A 24431-nucleotide genomic window follows, 5' to 3' on the forward strand; every position below is an offset into this window, starting at 1 on the left:
TTGTGCATTCCAATTATAGACGGGGGAAGAAGCACTAAATGAGCTTACCCAGCATACATCTAAGACACATTTAAAGCACACAAACACAAATCCTGGGAACTGTAGATTGTTAAAGGTACCAGGAATGGCAGCAGTGGGCAGGGTAAACTACAGTTCCCAGATTCTTTGTGGGGATGTTTTAAATGTGTGGTATGTGTGCATAGCCTTATGTCTTTTATGTCTGAAAACATGCTAGCTCAGGAAGGGGGGTGTCAAAGGTAGACTGGGACCTACTGGTCGATCACTAGGTGATTTGCAGTTGGTGTGACCCACAATTGTTCAAGACTAGTAAGAATAAACATGTCCCAAACGAAAACTAGGCTGCTGAAACAATGGATGCTTCGGGGAAAGTGGGAGTGGAATTTTGTATGAAAGGGTTTAATAATAAACTCAGTGGTGGCTTTGAAATCAATTCTTGGACACAGCTCGCTCTCATAGGTAGACACTTTCCCTTACTTCTGTGAGTGTGCCTGCCAATCTGAGCTGCTATTTCCCACCTAGCTCTTGTTGGTGGAGCCAGGCATTCTTGAAATAAGCAATATAGGTACCACAAACTGAAGTCTGCCTGGCCTTGCCAGAAGCCTGGGACATTTTCACAACCCGGAGGCTATTTTTGCAAAGTTCTCTTTTACTCTGCTAGTGGCTGTTGCTTTTCCTGTGGAAAGGCATAAGGATTTGGTCTCTCAAATAATTAAAATTTCTGTGTTCTCTAGCAACAGCTGAGTGTGCCTGGAATTGCTTGTCTTTGTTTTTTCCTTTTTCCTTGAGTACAAAGAGAGAGCATTTGCAGACAGTTCCTAACTTGGCTTTTGCTGACGATCAGACTGCGGTGGCCGTCCTGCCTGCTACCTGGAGGGAAAGAAAGAAAGAAAATCTACTGCTTGGATTCCCTTTACTGCACAAATGCTGTGTTTGCCCTTCCCAGTCCAGTAAACACATGGAGATTGTCATTGATCAATAGGAACGGGAAGGAGACACAAACCGTTTCCTGGGAAGATCTAACAACTCACTGGAGCTTTCAGGCAACATGGCTAGAGAAACGGAGAGATGTATTGCAGAAGGAGGTAAGGAAACTAAAAAAAAACCCCTTGTCTTTCTTTCTTTTTGGTGCATGGTTTTCAGCTAAATCGTTTCACTCCTGAGAGCTCTCCAAACAGATTTCCATAATCAGGAAAGCAGAATCAGACTGTCATGCAGACTTCTTTCTGCCGGCTAGAGAAGATGAATGGCATAATTTGGCTCTTTCAAATGAAATATTCCATATTGTCTGAGACTAGGGTTCAGCTCCGTGCCTTGGAGGACAGAGCACCTGTGCCTTGAGCAGTGGTGTGGAAGAGAGAATTTGGGCCAGTGGTGCAGTTTGTTGAACAGTATTGTAGAGAGAAGAAAAGGGGCACCTGCAGGCAATTCTGTTTTCCTATACAAAGCACAAGGGTCTTGCCTTCCCATCAGGATCTAAATCTGCAGACCTCTTAAACAACCCTTTTCATACACATCTACATTCACCCTGATGCAAGTGAGCCCCAATTTGAAAATGTGTTTATTTTCCTTAATGATATCTATAACGTACATCTTCGACATGTGCTCACATACATGCCAAGTAGCAAATCTAATCATGAGTGAAACATGCTGTTTAGTGTGCCAGAATTCCTTTGTATGACCAATCTAGAGGAGTGCTTGGCATGATTAAAAAAAAAGGCTCTTCATAGCAAAGCAGACTTTGTCCACGTGTGGACACTTCCAATTTATTTCCAGATATGTAGAGATTAGTTCCACAGGGATGTACAAAGTGGCTTGATTATGCTGAAATCAAACATCTCTTCCAAGTTCTTATAGACAGAGGGAAGAACCTTATGGAAAATCCCTGCAGTTTTATGTTCTAAAAGATTGTCAGGAAAGGCAATGCAAGTTCTCTCTCTCCAGACCAAACCAGACAATACCAGATTCTATGAATTACTATAATTTAAACAGTTATACAAGACATCTCACCATAGTAGGGAAGACGGTGCCCAGGTGACCCATGAACCTGTTCAGTCTTCCTATCAAACAACATGTTAGCTCCATATCTGTGCCCTTAAGTACAGGGTTTGGGTTTTATTGCACAAATTGCCAGCGTGGAGCTCCTGATCGCAATTGGAACCCTGGCATTTGAGGTAGGGGTCTTTAACTCATTGCATCTGGCTATGGTTAAGACTCAGAATGGGCTTCTCATCATGTCAGCAATTTGAATAAGAATAAAAGTTCCAATTGAAGCACATAGGATATTTTTTCTTATATAAATAGCTGGTGCAGCCCCCACCCCTATCTGAACTGGGACCACAGGAAAGGCAAAGTTTAAAGCTGTCTATACTCCATGTTAGGTCCCAGTCTGGACCACCTCTCCCCACTACACTGTCCATTTGTGTAAAAACGAAACCTGCACTTCAGAGTTCTGATATGGAGCTAACATATTGCCTAACATATAGTTAAGTATCATAAGGAAACCAGAAGAGCTGGCTGGATCAGGCCAGTGGACCATCAAGTCCAGCATCCTGCTTTTATAGTGCCTGTGAACCAGATGTATCTGTCAGGAGTTCAGCCTACACTTGAGTAGGACCCTGGTAGAGACACATGCCCGACTGGCATGTTCTCTTCCTCCTGGTCAATCGTTCAGGAGCTTCAAAAGCTTTCTTCAGCCCGAACATCACAGCGACCGATGCCAACCGACACCGGCACACTTAGGGATCTGCAGAGTAGGTGTAGTTGCGTAACAGACCTCAGCAACTCAGCATTTTGGCTAATCTACTTTATTGACATATAAACACACACGGAGCACTGCAACATGGCTCCCTCTCTCTCTAGCATCAGACAGCAAAGAGAAAAAGAACAAAGGACAATAGTCCCACTTCATGGAGCACAGTAACACAAACATCCTGTCTTCGTCACTTCCCACTCTGTGGAGTCAAAACATATACTGTCATGTGAAAGACAAAAATCCCATAACTGCAATCATGAAGCAGGAATTCTAACAGTATCCACCATCGTGGTTCTCTCACACGCAAGGTCACAAGTGCTAAACAGGAAGAGCGAAGTTTCTCAAAGCAGCAAATACGCCCTTGCTTCCTTCCAGGTTACCAGAATATGCTACAAGCTGTGAAGTGTGGACTTCAAGGAAACAGTTCTGAGTATGCTCAGAGCATATATCTGATTCAGATAGGTCTACCAGGCCAGGAGGTCTACCCTGAGGCATAGCTACTAACGTTGTACTATGGCTATATGCTAGCTACTGTATCGTGGCTGTCTTCATGATAACAGGAGTGAGTAGGGATCCTGTGAAACTGTTGAGCTATCACTTGTAAAATGCTAATTTTTTACTTGAGTCCTCTGCCTAGAGATGGATGAGAGGGATATCCATAGCATAGGATTTGGATTGTCTAACAGTACAGAGAGCTTATCAGCCAGGGAATGAAAGATTGACAGAAATGTCTCCAGGGGTCTCTCTAAAATGAAATAAGTTACAATTGTGTAGACGACAGAAAAAGTGTGGTTTTGAGATTGGGGGTGGGGGAATTAAATTTTTACTAGGGCTTTGCAGAAACCTGTATTGCCATAGACCAAACTGCTGGTAAACTTGGTAAAAGAAGCCAGTCTTTTACAGTAGTTGCAGCTGTGAAAGGAAGAGTGCCAAGTCAGGGTCTGAACTAAATTTGTGGCTGGTGCACAAATTGCATACAGGTTAAGAAGGATGAAGGTAAAGAATTTTTGTTTGTTTGTTTGTTTACTGACTGCTGCCAAGTCCTAGAAGCAGATATTCTGCCTGTTTATGTCTGGTTGGTAAAGATTTGGGATATAGCTAACAATGAAATTATCTGACATTATCAAATTTAGAGATTGTTCAGTTGTTTTAACTGAACAGAATAAGTACCGGTAGATGCTTCGTATAACTACTATTCTGCATTGGCTCTTAAAAATGGTTCTCCAGAAAATTCAGTTGCTAAGGTTATAAATGTAATTTTGCTTTGTTGTATTTCTAGATTTCTCCTCCCCCTTTGAAAACCACTAGGACGACCCTGCCATCAAGTCTCTCATTTCAGACCCAGAACCTGCAAGACTCCTGCAGGCTTAGTGGTAGCTTTTCTACATGATCCCCTGGGTAAGTCAGTCAGTTGTTACATTTACAGTACCCCTTCTCTGCCATGTGGAGGGTTTCTTATGTTTATAGGGAATCCTGTCTTCTTTCTGCATGCTACCAGTGAGAGCAAGAAAAGTAAAGTTTATATTTGCATACACTCTAATTGTTCCTCTTTGCCAGGCAAGGTATCTTAGTATTTTCTGTGCCATGGATCTAATAAAAGAGTTATAATTTTGATCCTCTGTGCATCTTAGAATCATAGAATTGCAGAGATGGAAGGGGTCCCAAGGGTCATCTAGTCCAACACCCTGCAATGCAGGAATCCTTCCCACAGCCATCCCTGGGTGGGCTCAAACCACCAATCTTCTGGTTAACTCCTAGACACACTGAACCATTGCGCCACATGAGCATCCAAGTGCACCAGCTTTTCTCCTATTTTAAACTGACCCTCAATTTTCTTAGGATGTCAGAAATACACAATGTACGATCCTTGTGTAAAAATGAATGGTGTTCAGTGTAGTCTAAAGATCTATGCCGATTGTTTCCTTCCTTCCCTTAATTGCTTATATCTCATAATTTTGTTCACTAATATTATATCCATTATTTTATTTTTCCACATCTTCCCTATCAATACCTCTGCTGTTAGCAGCATGTGAGAGACCACACAAGACAGCCCTTCCTAACCACGCAGTTAGCATAGCCCCAAACCATTGTTACTAGATTTAAATGAAACTCAGAACTCCTAATCTCCTTAATACCTTGCTAAATCCCCAGAAATGCCTAACCAGACAACAATCCCTCCGTATATATGTTCAAAGGTGCACTTTGCACCCTTACCTCTCCAACACCAATGTGCCTGTAAGCATAGGAAACATTCCACAGGGCTGGAAACACATGCACACCTCATGCACAAACATGGCCCATTGCAAACATTAAACTTAAGAAGCTGCGCAATTTTTTCCCCATGAAAGGAAGCCATATTACAAACACATCTACAAAGGCAAAAGGTAGGTTGTGAAAGAACTAAGCAACTGCTTCCTGCTGACTTCTCACTCCAAGCCCAGCCTGTCAGAGTGGCTTTTGGGTACTTTTGCACGTAACATATAGTTGGACTCTCAAAAGGCTAATTAAAAATTCAAGGCAATTTTATATATTGTAAGAAATTTACGGCTGCATTTCTTTCCTGAGAGTAAGCCCACAGAACACAATGGGCCTTGCTTCTGAGAAAACATGTATAGGACTGCACTGTGAAGTACTGTCGCTTTCCACTCAGTTGCAAAGGCTGTGGTTTCCTCTAAAGTATTTCCTGTCTTTTCTAAGGCAAGCAGGTTGGGGGTTGTACAGGCAAAGACTTCAGGTCATATTCTGCCATTAAGCCTGTTGCTGTGAGAGAAATAAAGCTGATTCTCACCCTAGAGACAGGAAATGGCGGAGATGACGGGAAACGGTAGAGGTGAGACCCTGCTCAGTTTCAGGGTTGGCTTAGTACGGTTGTGCCAGGGGTGCTGTGGTGGAGCAAAAGCACATTACGTCTGGGGTTGCACACAACTCTGCGGAGCAGGAGGCTGCATCGGGCTCCTTTGAGAGGAAGAGCTGGATAGAAATTTAATTAATAAATAAAGAAGCTTTATTTAGGCCATGTGGGCTATTTTTTTTAACTGGAAGGCAAACCAGCCATTGGCAAAACATGACAAAATGGAGTGTAGTAGTTTTAATAACAGCCACTATCGCAGCATCGAGAGCTCCTTAACAATCCTGAGTCTTTAAGTACATATGCTTGCTAACGTTTTTTTGAAAAAGGGAAATGCAGAAAGTGGTGGTGGTGAGGCCTGTATAGTTGATTGCAAAAGCAGGCCTGGGCAGGGGGCAGCTGGGTACATTTGCCCTGGGCCTCGGGCAACAAATATATGAAAATAATAAGACCAATATTCTTTGCATGAAAAATAAGACCTTACTGTTTCCCTTACTGTTACCTGGGGGGGGGGGGAATTCTACTGCCCAATTGCAGCTATGCTAAAAATTATGCATTTCTATGTTGTTTCCTATGGGTAGCAATCTTTCTCTCACAAGGGAAGTCCCAAAAAATAAAAAAAATAAAAAAGAAATAAACCAGCAAGCCATAAATACATAAATACATACATAAATACATACATACATAATATAAATACATACATACATAATATAAATACATACATAAATACATACATACATAAATAAATACATACATACATAATATAAATACATACATAAATACATACATACATAAATAAATACATACATAAATACACACATCACCCCAGGTGGACATTTGATCTTGCTAACGGTAGAAATGGGCCCTGGTTGGGTGGGGAGGACTGAATCCAGGGAAGCCCAGCCTGCTTGGCAATATGGCCGCCCTGCTGATGGGACATGTAAGGAGTATTTTCCAGTTGGGAAGGGGAGATGTTCAGCACCTGCCAAAATGAGTTTTGCCTTAAGAAGATTGTGACAGGCCCCGGACTTTTCTCAAAAACAGGTTTATTTTACAATTTAGAGGAACAGGATAAATGTGGAAATATTTAGTGCTGTCAATCACTTCATCCTGCATAACTGACTTTCTGAGGGAATTTGGAAACATTTCTGTTTCCCAGGCATAGGAATGTTGAGCAGTCCTGATCCTGGCAACCCTGAAATTATCGGCTGGTAGAATGTTTTCTTTTAAACTGTTGTTAGACGTGGTTTTTTTTAATGCTTTTAGAATATAATTAGTGATATTATTGTTAATGTGTTTGCCACCCTGGAAATAATAATAGTAGTAATAGTAATTATTATTAACAATAAGAATAGTGATAATGAAGGAAGCTGATGTTAGAAACTATAATTATTATTAGAAGAAATTAATGACAAATAAAAAAATAAAAATAAAGTAGCCTTGCCTTTGCGGGGGAGGGAATGTTAAGACCAAGAAGAATGTAAAGGGAATGTGTGCCCATTTTCAAGTTTGCTTGTTGGAAATGTTTATCAACACATTTAAAGAGATACGTGTTCATTTTGCTTATGGGAATAGAATTGCATTTGGAGTTCACCAATACTTTTCTTGTTCTAGATTTTATCAGTTGCTGTCTTGGAGCCAAAACTTTCTTTCTCCTCAGGAAATTCAAGCATTCATTAAAGGTAAGGTAAATCTGCAAACACACGCAGGGGAGGATTATCTGGACTCCAGTTTTTAGTTTTTGTGAATTGCTTAGAGGCTCTGCTTACAACCAGGCAGTATATGAATAAAATAAACTAGTACTTTGTTCAATAGATGACTAAGAGAATATTTAGAACCAGATAGTGACAGCTGTGTTTAAAGAAAAAACAAACAAACAGTGCCATCAATATAAAAACATAAGAAGAGCTTGCTGGATCAAGCTAATTTCACTCTCCCCATAGCATTCAGAATCATTGCTGGGTTTTATTGCCTCCAACTCTTTGAGGCAATAAAGCCACAAGTTGCTTATTTTCAGGTGAGAAGCTATTTGCATGAAATATTCCGTATGTAAATTTATCATATGAAACAGGAAGCAGTAGCTTTTCATCTGTCCCCTCCCCCCAAGTGGGGCATCTCTGACATTTTTAACTTCCTATGCAAAAATAAGGGAAAATTGCATTGGGATGCAAAGAGCTTTTAACACCAGGAGAACAGGGAGGCAGATTTCCTTTTTCCAGAAGTGGAGGAGGAGATCCATGGATCTTCTGCTCGCTCCACTAGATTTGACCAATCAGATTTGAACAAGTGTTCACGAGACTAAGATAACAGTCCTTCCCTTTCTGTTCCTTCCTACCTAGCTCTGACAGGGGGCACTTCAAAGGAGCTGTCATATTTTATATTAGCAGCTGGGCGAGGGGATTGCACCCACCAGACTATTCAGTTTTCCTATTTCTATCCCTCTTCAGGGGGACGTAGGGTGGAAAGAGAAATGATTTTAAAATAGAGAACAGTTTTTGAGAAAGTTTAAAATGGACTGTGGACACCGTGGCTACAATTTTCTTGTCCAAGCAGGAGAAGACATCCCTGCATTATCAATGGCTCTGAAAGGCGTTTGAGCCGACACAGGCCGGGGATGTGCGTGGAATTCAGAGCTCAGAGAGAAAGGAGCACCCATGGATAGTGTGATTCTCTCCTCAGAGCTCAGGAAGCAAGGTGCACCTGTGGTGGTGTAAGCCCAGGGAGTTAGCTGAGCCTAACATGATAGGTTTTAAAAAACAAAATGGGTTGGGATATCAGTTTATAAAGCTTGGAAGCTGGAGCTGCCTGGAGTTCCTCAGCTTCACTACCCATTCTGTCTCATTTATACATCACTAGCATTGCTTTAAGGGGAAAAAATAAAACACAGAAATAAAGCAAAGCAGGCTGTTTGCTTACAGCTTCTACATATTCACAAGGATGACTACAAATTGTACACTATATGATTGGAGCTACCTTTGTGGTATCCTCGTGCAAGAAAGAGGGAGAAGAGAGTGAATGTGCAGGAGGAAGGGGCGCAGCTTAGGTGGGAAACCACAAAGTATATTTTATCCTGTAATCTGTTACTCTCAACCCTGCCATCTACTGATTGGAAACATGCAAGTCTGCATATACACAGCACAGTGTTCTGTCTTCAAGACTATACACAAAGAAAAATCTCAAGTTCAGGTTTTTACTAAAATTCTTACAGGTTGGTTCCAGCTGCTAGTCACATTTAAGGCCAGCTCTTTGAAATACACAATGCCTATTTACCGTGCCTGTAGGAATGTAATCTCCCCACTACACTGATTTGCTAGAAATATCCACATAGCATTTCCTTTTCTTTCTTTCAGATGGCTTCCAAGAGACTTGCAAGGATGCTTGTTTTCACTATGGCTTTGGTTTGTTTTCTCTGTTTATATGCCAAACTGGGCACTTTCGAAATCTGTATATTCTGTGAGACGAAGCACGAGTTCTTTCCCTTTAAGAGAGATGGACGTTTTTTAAGGAGGCCTCATATGAATTGCAGACGGAATCCACCATTCCTGGTCATTCTTGTGACATCATCTCACAAACAATCCAAAGCCCGGATGGCTATCCGTGAGACATGGGGCAGAGAAAGAAAAATAGACAACAAACGTATTGTGACCTATTTTCTCCTGGGAAGTACTCTCACTGATGTTGACCAGCGTGCTATTGATGATGAGAACAAAAAACACAGAGACATTATCCAGAAGGATTTTCTAGATTCCTACTACAATTTAACATTAAAGACTATTATGGGCCTTGAATGGATTCACAAATTCTGCCCACAAACCAGCTTTGTGATGAAAACAGACTCAGATATGTTTGTGAATACCTACTATCTCACTGAACTTCTTCTAAAGAAAAATAAGAAGCTTAGCTTCTTCACTGGCTTTTTAAAAGAGAATGAGCATCCAATACGAAAACTGATAAGTAAGTGGTATGTGAGTGAAGAAGAATATTCAGGAAACTTGTACCCTCCATTTTGTTCAGGGACTGGTTATGTTTTGTCTGCAGATGTTGCTAGTAGTGTGTATAAAATTGCCAAAGAAGTTCCTTATTTTAAACTAGAGGATGTTTTTGTAGGCATGTGCCTCGCTAAACTCAACATCAAACTGGAAGAACTTCATTCAGAACAAACATTCTTCCCAGAGGGGCTTGTATTTTCTGCTTGTCGTTTTAGGAAAATTGTGACAAGCCACTTTGTCAGACCTCATGAGAATCTTATCTACTGGGATGCACTGGAGAGGTCCTTGGATGAAAATTGTCATCCAGGGACCTATCCAGGTGGCTGATAGGTTTCAACAGAGGCACAAAACTGCATAGAACATAAATCCTGAAATTTTTGCTTAGATACTGACATCAGACCTATTTTAGATAAGAAGATGCTGACATTGCTTTTTAAAACCCAAGCCTATGCTTGTTTGCTTATGAGTAAGTGTCATTGTGTTCCATAATGCTTACTCCCAGGTAAACAGCTTGAAAAACCCACTGCAGTAGTGTGCCAAAGAGGATAGGGCTCCTGAACTGATGGATAGTTTTGAAGAACAAGGAATTTCAGCAGGTGTACCTTTCTGAAGAAGCTTCATGAGCCTTACGTGTTGAAGTTCCGTCTTCTCCACAATTATTAATGGTGCAGGAGCCCTGCCCTCCTTTGTATCCGGCCACTGTAGTTCCATAGTAGGCTGTGCAGCAGGAGAGTTGCTCTGGTAGTGGGCACACTTCATAGCAATATAATGAGTCACCATACTCATCTTCAAGGTTGTTGACTAGCTCTTTAAACAGGCACTGTTCAGCCCCTGAGTTTTAATAAAGTTAATGAGTGAAACAACTTTGTTTCACAAGGTTTGTGCACACATTCTCCTAGTGGCTCATACTACTAATTGTGATCAATTCACTTGTGTCAGTATTGAGACACTTCATTCCTTTCTTTCTGATCAAAGAGTAGGAGAAGACATCTTAAGGCAGCCCTGTTCAGGGAAGTATTTAATCTGTGATATTTTAGTGTATTTCTGGTTTTTATGGAAGCCGCCCAGAGTGGCTGGGGAAACCCAGCCAGATGGGCGGGGAACAAATAATAAATTATTATTATTATTATTATTATTAGGATCCAAAGGGGGGGTGTTGTAAGTCATGATGTCAGAGAATTTTGACGGAAGCAGAATTTGCTGATATTTGCTTATTTGTTCCACTTCTGCAACATAAATGAATCCACAGAATATATATAGTATTTGCTATCGTTTTCAGCCCACAAATGATACATAATGAGTTTTCTCCCATTTGCCTTGCATTTTCTTTGTATTTCTATGGTGTGGCATAACTTCATAACACTGTAATTATGCAATTAGTTACAAAAATGTGACTTATCCTATTATTATTTATTAAATTTGTATACTGCCCTTCATCTGAAGATCACAGGGTGGTTTGCAACATAAAAACACAAAATGAGAACACAAAATACATAACAAAACAGCAATAACAAACCAATAACCCCATCTCACAAACATATTTAAAAGGTCATAGATTGTTTAAGCAGCCAAAGACCTAGTTATATATATATATATTTAAATTTTTATTAGGTTTTCACATTTTATAAACACAGACAAACATAAAGGACAAAGACAAAACATGTATAATTTCATAACCTTACTTTCTTAACCCCACTCCCCGACTTCCCCCCACCCCCCTTCATACATCCCAATTCCAATAGTTAGCTCAGCAGGTTCTTATCTCTCATCCTTTACATATTGTTGTTATTATTATTATTTTTTTAAAAGTTAATTCTTAATGCTTGGCCAAAATTTACTTATCCAATTTTCTTGTAAATATTAAATCCTTTTCTAAGGTCGACCAAATTCCCTTCCACGAATTTCCCCCTTTTTATATTAAATATAGGTCATAATAAACAAACACAGAAATCGTAAAAATTTTAAAATTCTGTTCTCCCCTCCCACCCTACCCTGGTTTCTGTCCCTTCCCAGATACGTGTCCACAAGACAGTTCTTAGCCTGGATTCCTCACGTCAGAGGCCTTCAAATCTCTGTCAGTCTCTCTCTGCCGGTTTTGTTGGTAGCCCTCTTTGTTGGTCCTCAAGTCTCGAAGGAGCTCTGGCACCATCTCATCAAATTTTCTTCCATCCAAAATACTTGATAACAGCTGCTGCCAAAGGTCAACTGATCTCCCAAACTCAAAGAGGAAGCCCCAATCATATTTCTTATTTCTTTTAAGTTCCAATGTTCCAAGTATTCCAGGGGCTTCCTCCTTCTTCTTTCGCATCTTTCGCAGATTTGTAATCCAAAAATCTTCTTCTTTATATTCTAGCGATGTGGGCTCCTGATTGGTACTTTCCACCTGTACTTTCACCGCTCCTTCTTCCTTCTCCTCTAGTTCCAAAGGTGTCTCTTCTGGTTCAGCTGCAAATTTTTTCCCCGTCAGATCCTTTGTGCATTCAGCAGAGTTGCTTGTTTTAGAGTTCAAGGTTATAAGTTGTTTGTTCATAGCCGTACTCTGCTCTTGCAATATTCCCACGAGAAAGAACATTCTTTCTATCTCTGCCTGTAAATTTCCATTTGTAGCCATTGTAATGTTTCAGAGTTCCCCCTAGGGGGATTCTGGTTACTTAATAATCCTTTCCCAACAGACCGTTACTTTGTTGTTTATAACTACTTTGTTCCCAACCACTTTAGTTCAAATGTAACACATTTAGTCCAGAGAGATGTTAAATGATAAAAATTTTATCTTTAACTGCCCGTTTGACAGCTCCTTTGACAGCTGTCAAACTCCTTGTTCCTTTTCCTCCAGCTCGCACACAGGACGCTCCCGGGTCCGGGGGGGGGGGGTTAGACAAAAACTTCTAAAAGTCCACTCTTACTCTCCAGCACAAATCTTCTTCTGTCAAATTCATGAAATTATCCTTTAACTCACAACGAAAAAAAAGATCTCTCCACCTTAGTTTTCCGATCCTTGCTTTAAATCTTTTGTAGAAAGGGGGGTGCGGACTTCCCTTTAGCACATCCCCCGGTCGTACCAAATTCACAAGTAAAATTTTTAGAGTCCAAATTCCATTCTACTCACGGGTTGTTTCAAGTCCGAATTTCAGGGAAAAAAGTCAGCGCTCTCCAGCCATGGCTCGCGGCTTCGCTCCACTGCAGTAGCGGTCTACTCACAGCACCACGCCACTCTCCGTACCCTCTCCGTAGCCTTTAAAGAGGCTCTTCGTGGGTCGGGGGGCGCTTAAGGTGCCCGCCGAGTCACCAGGTCCGCAGGCTTCCGCGCCTGCGGTTTCTGAGGGTCCCCGCGTCGCCGTCGCGGTAAGACCCGTCTGCAATAGAGCCGATTCCCTCCATAGCTCGGAGGGAATCCGCCATTAGCCGATCGCGCTAACCCGGAAGTCCCAAAGACCTAGTTATAGAGAAATATTTTCACCTGACACCTAAGGATATGTAATGAAGGTGCCAGATAGGCCTCCTTGGGGAGAATATTCCACAAGTGGGGAGCCACTGCAGAAAAGGCCTGTTCTTGTGTTGCCACATTCCAGACCTCTTGTATATTATTTTATGTATTATTTTATTAATTTAGATAATTAACCAATTCTGTAAATTTTGAGACAACAAGACTCATAATATATTTTTTGGAAGAAGATGAACTGTAGTGAAACAAAAACAGCACTGCATGCAACCAAATCGGAGTGGAATGGAGAACGATGCCTTCTGACATACCTAGTAAAAAAACAAAGGAGTTTCAAAGATTCCTCTCTGAAAGCAGCTCCCCCTGAGACGCTATAAGCCACTCAGTGGCATCTGATGCAGTTCAATAAACTGCGCTCTCTCTCTCTCTCTCTCTCTCTGTGTAATTCCAACGCAAAGCAGGTGTTGTACATAGAAAATTGCTGTTGGTAGGGAAGGTACGTTAGGTAGGCTGTCATTACGAGAGCAAAAAGAAAATAAAGGGAGGGAAAGTATTGAAAAGCCCAGATTAATCTACCATGTTATACAAGCTTTCCGTTTCATGTACTTATCCAAAGGCAACTGCCTTCTGGCACTTACAATTTATTCACTAAGTTTGAATGCAACTCTTCTGAATTAAGCACTTACTGATTTTAATGGGAGTGCCCCTGTTGAAATCAAAGTATTGACTAATGCCTACTATTTATCACTAATATCACCTGCTACCCTCTCAACCAATAGCCATACTCTCTTTGCCTCCTCCTCCATCTATCATTTACTCCATCTCTAGAGTCCATTTTCAGTCTGTTTCTGATGGCCAATCACCTACAAGCCTGCACACATGCATGCCTCCAAAGAGCAATCACTGTGACTTCCGTGTCGGCGCCATCGCCGAATGGTGGACTCCCTCCGAGCTCCGGAGGGAGTCTGCTGGGTAGGGGTTGGGTCCTGCCGCGCCGGCGACGCGGGGACCCTCAAAAACCATGGGCGGAGATGCCCATGGACTTGGTGACTCGGCGGGCACCGTTTGCGCCCCCCCGACCCGCGAAGGAGCCTTTTTAAAGGCTGCGGAGCTGGTGACGGGGGGGGGGGTGTGTGGTGCTATGAGTCCACTGCTTCCCCTGCCTAGCGAAGCCGCATGCCATCCGGCAGAGAGCAACGACTTCTTCTTTGGAAATTTCGGATTTGGATTAAAAAGAACAACCCGTGAGTAAATTGATTGGACTTAAAAGGAAAATTTGATCTATGAATTTGGAGCGAGCGGGGGAGGTGCAAAAAGGAAGTCTGCCCCCCCCCCCGTTGTAGATGGCTTAACGCAAGGATTTGACAACTAAGATCGAGAGATGAACTTGCTTATTTGAAAAAAAATTAACTTCACGAAGGGAAATTACAATAATTGTGCTGGAGGAGAAGAATGGTTTGTGGGAACTAAAGTGTAACCCCCCCGGGAACCAGGAACGATCCGCTATGAGAGACTGGCGAAGAGACACAGAAACTTTGACAGCTGTCAAAGTAGCTGTCAAAGCAGGAAAATAAAAGAGAACTTTGTTACGATGGCTTTGCTGGTTAGATTTGTTACAATTTGGACATAAATTATTGGAAATAAAGGCAACAAGTTATTTGACTTTTGGGTCTGATCTGGAAAGAAATTAAGTTACCATATTCCCTCTAGAGGGAGGTCGGGACATTGCAACAGTAGCAGCAAGTGGAAAAATACCATGAATTTGAGCAGGATTCGTTATCTCTTGGGAAAGCTGCAAAAACGAAGCATTATTTTGTCTACAAAGGTCTCTATACTAAAGGAGACAATGGATTTATCTATTGAAGAAAGGAAGGGACTTGACGTAAGTTTATGTTCCTGAATAACAAAAGCCTCTGTGGAGAACAAGAAGTTTCTGAACTAGAAGGTTTTTGCAGCAGAACAGGAAAAAGAAACCTGAGGAATAAGAGCTGGACTAAACTTGAAGTTGGAGCATTTGGGACATCCAGACTTTAAAAGGATCAAGAAACAGAATTTGAGTTATACTCTTAAACATAGAGGTCTGGATGGAAGAAGAATGATCTTTTCTGAGAGTTTCTCCGAGATTGGACTTTCTGAAATTAAAAGCTATCAAAAGACGGCAAAGTGGAACTGAGATATGGACGTGGATTCACCAGGCTGGCAGTAGACGATGGATGAACTCTGGGGATCGGAACTGGGGAATGGGGGGGGGGTGGAACCCAAAGGCTGTAAAATTACATATTTTTTCTTTCTTTTCTTTTTTTCTTGTTTGTTGTTTGAAAATAGGGGAATTCGTGGAAGGGAACTGGGGTCGATCTTAGGGAAGTATATAAAATATAAGGAGAAATGGTTAAATAAGATAAATAAGATAAATTAATTTGGAATAAATGGGTTATTTAAATTTACAATAAGGCTTTAAAATTTGGGGTAAGAATTTGTGGAACCAACTTAAGGGAAATGGAATACAAGAGGGGGAGGGGGGGGGAAGTCCGGGAAAGATGTTAATGAAACTAAGTGTAAACTATATTTTTCTTTTCTTTCTATCTTTCCTTTTTTATTCTGGAAAATTTAATAAATACTATTTAAAAAAAAAAAGCAATCACTGTGTGCTGCTAGAACAGGCATGGCCAAACTTGGCCATCCAGTTGTTTTGGGACTACAACTCCCATCATCCCTAGCTAACAGGACCAGAGGTCAGGGATGATGGGAATTGTAGTCCCAAAACAGCTGGCAGGCCAAGTTTGGCCATGCCTGTGCTGGAACAACCCTTCACAGCACCAGTGTGTTCGACCTATTGATGGAGACAGATCTGGGTAATAGGTGAATTTTACATATATTTTTTAAGGTGTGATCAACCATTGTAGGTTTCTTCACAGTAGTCCTATAACATAAGCCTGATTTGAGCATTCACCTACGATCCTCTAAGTCAGGAGCACTTGCTTACTCTTTGCCCACCATCACATCTGAGAAATCCAGCTCATGGGACCAGTGATCTCTCATAGGGCAGGCTGCAGACATCCTTCCAAATGCACAAATGCCATTGGGGAGAGGCTGCCATGGGGTTTGACAGTATAAGTGGAGCAAGCAAGTCCTGCTCTCCTGGTCCACACAATGGTAATCGTGAAGTCATTTGAATGGCTTCTGCTTCCTCCCACATGGAATCATAATGCTGTGACTGTTATAACCTCTCTTCCCTTATTATTTGTGAGATGGCTAAATATAACCCACCAATCATTTACTGAGAAGCTTGATAGAGAATCTGTCTTGGAGGACTCATCCCTTTGAAGAAACATTGCATTATGTATTTTCTTCCTCAACATATGGATTTGCTTCAGGTGTCGCTTTTGAAATAATGCCTGCTATGCTCCTTTTAAATATTTGAAGGATTAGCACATAATACTTCTAGTAGCTGTTGTCCCAGTGGATTCACTGTAGTCCATGCAAACTTGTTGGAGCTTATTTCTATCATTCTGGTGTATCACCCCCAGTCCTGCCACAAGTTAGTTTTACTTTCAGCAAGTAGAGTCAGTTCAATATAGGAAACTTTAGATGTGCTACATTTTCAGTTTAACCCTTAGACCAGTGTCTAGCAGTTGTTTTCTTTTGATATCTGGATCTGGCTCAAGCATACAAACACAGGAAAACCTGAGCCCCCAGTTTGGATGACTGAGTAGCAATCTCCCCCCCCCCCGCCCCACATACCTGGTATCTGATTAAACAGCAGGATAATAAACAATAGCAGCATTAGCAAGAAAGATAGCCAAAATCATAAAGTCATCCCCATGCTCAAAACCAGAGCCAGCCAACCTATGAGGCAAGGTGAGGGTCCACCCAGGGCAGAAGATCCCAATTTTGATCTTTCTTCCCTGCCTGCCCCCTTGTTCCTGATCTAGATCTTCCCTAGGGGGGGTTGGGGTGTCATTTTGGGATCTGCCTCAGGTGTCAAATGTCTTGGTCTGCCCTGCTCGAAACTGTCTACCAGGTCTAGATGTACCAACAGAAGTCCATGTCCTTTGGGCCTTATTCAAAGTTAATTCAAGGATGCAGTCAGTGTGATGGCTTTACATGTTCCATAAAGATGCAAAACATGAGAACCCTGCAATGTAAATTTTCCAGCAAGTGTCAGCAGTGCATTTTGGTGCATTGCAAATGCTTCAGCTAACCCGTGCCAACAGCAAATTTGTATTCCAACCAGCAGGTGGCAGCAAAGATTGGTGTCAAATCACCTTTAAGTCTTGATCCAGCTTCTGGTCCTGTAGCTCCCTTTAGTCTCTGTGGTGCCAGCCAATCACAGGTGCAAGCAAACTCCTAGCTGCTACAGTGACTCAAACCTCCATCCAAATAATGATTTCAGCCAGGAAGGATAGAGCCACCTACCATGATATTAGCCAATAGGAACTGCAGTATAGGAGCTCCTGTAGGAACTTTACTACAAAGGTTAACAGATCATATGATATGATAGCCATCTTCACATATCTAAAGTGCTGTCACATGGAAGATGGAGCAAGCTTGTTTTCTCCTGTTCTAGAGGGTAGGACTCGAACGAATGGATTTATGTTACAAGAAAGGAGATTTCAACTAAACATCAGGAAGAACTCCTGTTTGAAATTGGAACGGACTCCCTTGGAAGATGGTGGACTTTCCTTCCTTGGAGGGTTTTATGCAGAGATTGGATGGCCATCTGTCACAGATGCTTTAGCTGAGATTCCTGCCTTGCAGACGGTTGGACTAGATGGCCCTCAGGGTTCCTTCCAACTCTACAATTCTATGATTTCATGATTCATCCTGGAGCATTTACCAGAACTATAATCGAGCACTTCCAAAAGCAACCAACCAGCTCTTTGATTAACACAATAACGTATTTAGTGGTGGATTTAAACTGGACTGTCTGCACATTTTCCACTTTATTAATTGTTCTGTGATGAGTCCCCAATGCTACCACATGACTGCCTTTGGAAAGCGCACTCTGGCACAGTACCAAAAGCGGAACAACCCCCTGCCTTGCACATCCTGGAACATTTGTGATAGAAAAAATTACAGGGTTTTAATAGGAAGCTATGAGACAAAGCAGTATGCCACCCTGAAACTTTTATAGGTGCAAACAGTCTGGAGAGTGGCATCACATATAGAATCATAGTATAGTCAAGTTTCAAGGGACCATGAGAGTCATTATTCCAACATTCTGCAGTGCAGGAATCTTTCGCCCAACATTGGGCTCGAACCCATGACCCTTATCCTTGAAGGATAAGAAGAAAACTAGAGAATGCTTAATACCATCATGAGCACGACTCTTCATGAATGCACAATCAAAAGGACACATGGAGGGGGGCCCAGTGTGCTCTTTTGAAGTGCGTAATTTGTATAGGACTATTTCAGGGACCAGATAGAGTGGGTGGGTGTATTCTGTATGGGGTTTTTCTGGCTGGGAATCCAACAGTCTCCTTCCCTGCTAACAGCGGACTACCCTGAATGGAAACCATCTCCCACTCAGCCACAGTCACAGCCCCCCCCCCCCACAGTATGGAGTAATATATTGTATTGACACAGGCAAGTCAATTTTTCAAAGTTTCAAAAGAAAATGATAAGAAATCAATACTGTCCAAATAAGACCTGCATTAGAGGACCAAGTCCTGTCTTTGCTGCTATTTTTTGTCTGGCGAGGTGGCATGCAGGTTAAAATCCTGGATTCTTCCACTGTTTTCTTTGAGCTGCTTTCAGTTCCATCATGTGGGAGAGAATAAAAAAATCACTTTCAAAACGAACCAGCAAGCTCCATTTCTGAACAATAGAATTGTGTCTTGGGCTGTGACTCACCTCATTGCCTGCCAAAATGGAATCTGGGAACCGGCTTGAGTCTTGAAGAATGATTGGGTGGAATGTTGCCTGCACATTTTTCTCTTTTTATGTATGTAGGCTTTGTTCTTATGCTTAATTCATTAATTCAGCAATCATCAGCATATTATGGCACTGCTGAAATAATTGCACTGGCTGCCAATTAGAGGTATGAGTTAAGTTCAAGGTGCTGGATCTGGGGTACAAAGTTCTAGGTCATCTCACCCCTTATATACCTAATTGATCACTGAGCTCTGCAGATAGGGGCCTTCTGCAAATTCCACCTTATTGAGAGGTCCATCCTGTGCAATAAAGGAATTGGACCTTTAATATGGTAGCCCCTTCCCTTTGGAATCTCACCCTCTGCCATTGAATATCAGATAGGTATCATTTCTGTTGTCTTTGAAATCTACTGAGGACCTTCCTCTTTCAACAAACCTTTTATGTGGAAATCTTACCACAGTTTGTATCAGTACTGGAACTATTAAAAAACCTTTTATAGGCGAAATGTTCTTAAAATGTTTAAATTATTTTATGGAATTGTTTTTAATACCAGCCTGCTTCTAGAATCATAGACTTGTAGAGTTGGAAAGGATCCGGAGGTGGGGCATCTACTCCAACCCCCCCCCCCAATGCAGGAAACTCAACTAAAGCATCCATGAGAGATGGCTATCCAACCTCTGTTTAAAAACCTCCAACAAAGAAGAGTCCACAACCTCCTGAGGGAGTCCGCTTTAATTGTGTTTTGCACTAGTTTTATGGTTGTAGTTGTTTTATGATTGTATATTTTACTGTTGCAACCCATCCTGGGACGTTGCGGTGAAGAGAGGTAAGAAATCTAACAAAATAAAAATGAAATAAATCAATAAAAAGAATTAACATGCATCTCATGCATGTGTAATAATGTGCTTTTGAGATGCTCAGTAGTTTGTGATTTGGCTCCTCTGGAGTTTGGGGAGCCTGGATTTAACCCCTCTGCTTGCACGTTATTGTTTCACTTCACTAGTGGCCTGATTGTTGCATGAATTGTGTGAAGCCCACTATTTGGCCTTTAGGCCCTCGCCCTTAGCAGCTTTGAAAAGGATGGAAGCCCTCCAGGATCTGAGATGCAGCTAAGAGTTGTACAGTGGTACGTTGGTTTTTGAACGCCTCTGTACTCAAACGTTTTGGAACTTGAACGCCAAAAACCCAGAAGTAAGTGCCTCGGTTTTCAAATGTGCCTCAGACCTTGAACAGGAAACGTGGCTTTTGTTTTGAGTTTTCTGTGTTGAGGCTTCCGCTTTTGGTTTTGAATGTTTCAGAAATCAAACAGACTTCCAGAATGGATTATGTTCGAAAACCAAGGTACCACCAAGTCTTTGGCTTGTACTACTTCTTTACTCTACCTTTTCCTACTGGACAGCAGAGGACTATGGCGAAGAGAGTGTTGGGGCAAACTGAGGGATTCATTATTTTCCTCAGTAGCAATTGAGGCAGTTCTGCAAAGTATGGGAGAACACATGAAGGTTGCTATGTCTCTCCCACCTCCCCTGACAGGGTTCTTTAATACAGTATAGAGTGTTAGGCAGCAATATAGCAGATAGAGTATGTTCTCTTCCCACATGGAGATGCAGTAAGGGGGAAAGTGGCAACAGCTGAATTTTTCACATGCCATACTAGTCATGAAAGTGCAAGAGCAAGGTTTGATCATTTTTCTTCCTCCCATTTAAAAAAAATCTCCTGGTGCCTGCTGAACTGCACATTGCTTCATTACGGCAATAGGTGTCGTCGTTTCCACACCTACTCAGTTGGTCCTGTACCTGCCTTTTACTTTATTTTTTGATGGCATCTGTTAATTATTAAAAACCATGGAATATGTTCATTGGTTGCACACCTGAGTCATATCTTTTTATGAGATAAAAGGTCACTGCAAACAGAGTCGCACAAAAGCCGCATCAGAAACCAGAAGTTGCAGGAAATGCTTTGTGTGGGGCCTTCCACAGGAATAATATAGAAACCAGTTGAGATTAATCAGAATATTTGGGTGTGTGGTTATATGAGAAGTTACTTGGATGGAAGAGACAGCAACAAACAGATTTTCTTTCTCAGAAGAGACTAAGGTTTTTCACGTGATAATCTACTGGTAAGAAGGTAAGGAACTCTCAAGTCTATGATAGTCAATTTAATATGGGTGAATGACTGCAAAATGGGTTTACTGATAAAGAATCTGTGATTAAGTAATGATATTTAGAAAAGGATGTTTGCTCTCCAAAGTTAAATTAGCAAAATCCAAATGTGAACAGAAAGTAGGAAGTACGATAGTGTAGAGCCCTCTACTTTTGAATGTTACTTGTTTGGCACACTCTTAGGTATGTTTACTGTGTATGATGGGGCTTAAAACTTAGTGAAAGTGCTGACAGTTGCAGCTTTAATTTATATGTCTAATCACACAAATGTGGAGAGCAACTACTATATAGAAACATATTTTTCTGTTGATCCCACAGCGCTGAAATGGTCTGCAAATGATCCTTCTTGGTTAATGAAAACCCAGGAAATGAGCTATCGAGCACGTTGATCTGTTATCGTACAAGAGGAGATGTTTAGCACAATGGCAACTCCTGCCTCAAATAAGGAGAGTAAAGCTATCTCCAAATAATTGTAGCTTTCTGTTGTGAAAAACATTTTTACAGTTCTAAAAGAAATTGAGCCACTATGGCCTAGTTTTGCTGGAAGTTCCTGGGGCTCTCCTTCCCACAGACAGCCTTTTTGACACCTACATCACTGAAATACATTTCCAGGCTGTTGTCTTATGCATATTTACTAGGGAGTGTGTCTCTTTTAATCAGATCTGTTAGCATTTACATTCAAGTATAGATGCATAGGATTGTATCGCCCATCCTCTGTGCTGATAAATCTCATCTTTTTGCTATTTTATGCAATGTAGGTTTTTAACAATTACTCAGCAACACCAGCAATAATAGTTGTCGTGAGCTGAGATCTGATTTATGCCTAGCCCTTCTGGGCATTTCTTTGAATGAGGATTGCTATTCTTAAAAAGACTTGATCGCATCAGCGGCTAAGATAGATATCTCTTAGCACTTCAGGACACACTTCAGCAGGAATTTTTTGTAGCTTATGGTGGGAGGTGAATGATCCCTTTGCTGAGGGTTTGTTGCCATTCGTATTGTTATGAGTTTGTGGATTTAGGAAGAGTTAGAATTAAATAAGGTTTGATTAAACTGTGCCAAACACTAAAACTCCCTGGATTTAGTTTATGCTAACAACCTAGGCCTACTGGGACGTGGGTGGCGCTATGGGTAAAACCTCAGCGCCTAGGACTTGCCGATCGCATGGTCGGCGGTTCGAATCCCCGCGGTGGGGTGCGCTCCCGTCATTCGGTCCCAGCGCCTGCCAACCTAGCAGTTCGAAAGCACCTCCGGGTGCAAGTAGATAAATAGGGACCGCTTACCAGCGGGAAGGTAAACAGCGTTCCGTGTGCTGCGCTGGCTCGCCAGATGCAGCTTGTCACGCTGGCCACGTGACCCGGAAGTGTCTGCGGACAGCGCTGGCTCCCGGCCTATAGAGTGAGATGAGCGCACAACCCTAGAGTCTGGCAAGACTGGCCCGAACGGGCAGGGGTACCTTTACCTTTACCTTTAACAACCTAGGCCAATCTGGGATAGCTGCTAAGAGGGGCCATTAGCAGGGCACAAAGGCTAGTGATGGCCCATCAAGGAAAACATCAAAGGGCAAGACTGCAGGACCAGGAGGGCTTCCTCCTCCAGCTGTGTGTGTTAGTCTGCAGGGAAGGAAAAGGTTTAAGATTTCAGTGCTGGATTATGTAGGCTGATGGAAAATTGTGGTGTTTTGCAAGAGGTCTGAGAAAGTGGGAGAGAAAGGGGGCCAACAGAACTCCCAGTGGACTGGCTAGAGCAAATGGGGCAGGCAGGTTCCCTTGTTTGTAGACCTAAGCCTGCTGCTCCTGAGAGAGGAACAAATAATCATTTTAAGATGTGAATGCTCTGAACTCTCTCTGCACAGTAGATGACCAGCCTGGATAGCTTAGTTGGTTAGAGCGAGGTGCTGATAATACCAAGGTTGCAGGTTCAGTTCCCGTATGGGACAGCTGCTTATTCCTGCATTGCAGGGGGTTGGACTAGATGATCCACCGGGTTCCTTCCCACTCTACAGTTCTATGATTCTATTATTCAGGTTGTGTATATGTGTAAATAAACCATATATCATAAAGACACTGCCACCTCCACTGTGCCAAATTTCCAAAAGGGAACACAGACCCTGTGGGAAGCATGCCATTGCCAAGACGCCTGGAATCTCACACTTCTTAGAGATTGGATGCTTACATGAATCCAGCCCAGGAGTTTTTTTCACAACTGCTCACCACATTCCAGAAGGATGTGATCTCTTCTTAATAGCCAAACACGTCATTTAGTGACCACTTATATGTATGGTTCTCTGTTTATAATCTAGGAAATATACTGCTTTGTTGTTGTTCAGTCCATTTGAAGCATGATTATTTTTGTCTTTGGATTTGTAACTTTGAAATACTTGATAAAAAAATATGTGTTTTACAGCAATGTGCTGGTGTCCTTTTCTTTTAGGTTCATTGGAAGAGCTTGCTAAATGGATAGATATCGGGAATGGATTTGGCTGGCTTTCAGTCTTTTAGTCTTGCTAACAGGTATTATTACCCTTTTCTCATTTGCCAACCAAAGTGTAACTTGTTTGCTTAGCACTTCTTAGGCCGCCTGTTATATAGTAACTCTATAGAATGCTGAAATACTAAAACTAAATTTGGCACACACATTCGGGGTGTCACATTTTAATAACAACCCAGCCCCTTCCCCCCCACCAATTCTCAGTGGGAGAAGGAAAATGCAAAATATTACTCGATGCAAGACTGAAATGTCGTATGGAAATCATTTAATATGGATAGTAAGCTTCCTATACCTCCATTAATTGTTGTCCACATGACTTTTTCCTCCAAATCACTGCCTTCCCACACTTCCCCCTCAGTAAGTCTGGATTTTCTCATACCTCCTCCTTTTCAGAGTATCCCTGTTATGAGAAAATCTGGACTGAGGAAGGGGAAAGTATGGGAAAGTGGAGATTTGGAGGAAAACATCAAAGGGCAATGGAAAATTGGGGGAAGTACAGAAAGCTTACTATCTACATTAAATTACCCTATGGACGAGCCCTTTGTGTGCACATTCTAGGTCAACATTCTGAATTTCTATTATAAATTCTAACTTGACTTCCACTCTGTTTTCATGGAGGCCAGGAAAGATGCAAAGCAGAATTCAGTGCAATAGCTCCCTTGAAGACCGACAAGTTGCAATAAGAGATGTGCATGTTCAGGACACAAGGAAAAGGAGGGAAATTGAACACAATACAGGGTATCCCTTGAAAAGCAAGCTACTGACTGAAAGCTGAAGTGTACAGTGGTACCTCAGGTTAAGTACTTAATTTGTTTCGGAGGTCCGTACTTAACCTGAAACTGTTCTTAACCTGAAG

General features: G+C 41.8%; 2 protein-coding genes and 1 long non-coding RNA gene across 12 annotated transcripts in view; 2 read left to right on the forward strand and 1 right to left on the reverse strand.

Annotated features, from left to right (window-relative positions):
* Nucleotides 1–398: 398 nt before the first annotated feature.
* LOC309340540 lies at nucleotides 399–17637 on the reverse strand. Of its 2 annotated transcripts, none has more exons than XR_014156053.1 (2): nucleotides 16033–17637; nucleotides 399–888 (listed from the first exon to the last, which is right to left on the reverse strand). It is a non-coding gene; the product is annotated as an uncharacterized lncRNA (long non-coding RNA). The 2 variants fall into 2 exon arrangements; XR_014156054.1 differs by having other exon boundaries at nucleotides 16000–17637.
* Nucleotides 897–10494, forward strand: B3GALT5 (beta-1,3-galactosyltransferase 5). 7 transcript variants are annotated; one of them, XM_081859379.1, is made up of 4 exons: nucleotides 897–1103; nucleotides 4053–4171; nucleotides 7236–7303; nucleotides 8972–10494. In XM_081859379.1, exon 4 carries the CDS (start codon nucleotides 8972–8974, stop codon nucleotides 9935–9937), a length of 966 nt encoding a protein of 321 aa, XP_081715505.1. In that variant the 5' UTR covers nucleotides 897–1103; nucleotides 4053–4171; nucleotides 7236–7303; the 3' UTR covers nucleotides 9938–10494. The 7 variants fall into 7 exon arrangements, with proteins under 7 accessions (XP_081715505.1, XP_081715503.1, XP_081715504.1 ...); XM_081859377.1 differs by lacking the exons at nucleotides 897–1103; nucleotides 4053–4171 and adding an exon at nucleotides 5012–5157; XM_081859378.1 differs by lacking the exons at nucleotides 897–1103; nucleotides 4053–4171 and adding an exon at nucleotides 5237–5603.
* IGSF5 (immunoglobulin superfamily member 5) overlaps nucleotides 9462–24431 on the forward strand; it is a 41381-nt gene continuing 26411 nt past the window's right edge. Inside the window, exons 1-2 of one of the 3 annotated variants that reach the window (XM_081859371.1) lie at nucleotides 9462–9575; nucleotides 23519–23598. In XM_081859371.1, the coding sequence (XP_081715497.1) occupies nucleotides 23541–23598 (58 nt within the window). In that variant the 5' untranslated portion in view covers nucleotides 9462–9575; nucleotides 23519–23540. Of the gene's footprint in view, nucleotides 9576–20826; nucleotides 21051–23518; nucleotides 23599–24431 lie in introns of those variants that run through there. The other 2 variants (XM_081859370.1, XM_081859372.1) reach the window with 2 other exon arrangements.

The sequence above is a fragment of the Podarcis erhardii genome (assembly GCF_964252035.2).
Source record: "Podarcis erhardii genome assembly, chromosome: 4".
In the NCBI taxonomy this organism is placed as follows: Eukaryota; Metazoa; Chordata; class Lepidosauria; order Squamata; family Lacertidae; genus Podarcis; species Podarcis erhardii.

Excerpts from the sequence above, each read along its gene's own strand:
- B3GALT5 (XM_081859375.1), top strand. The coding sequence starts at position 6,480 with ATGGGCCCTGGTTGGGTGGGGAGGACTGAATCCAGGGAAGCCCAGCCT. Across the intron at positions 6,562-7,235 it reads CCGCCCTGCTGATGGGACAT|ATTTTATCAGTTGCTGTCTT; the intron begins GTAAGGAGTATT and ends TTCTTGTTCTAG. Across the intron at positions 7,304-8,971 it reads AATTCAAGCATTCATTAAAG|ATGGCTTCCAAGAGACTTGC; the intron begins GTAAGGTAAATC and ends TCTTTCTTTCAG.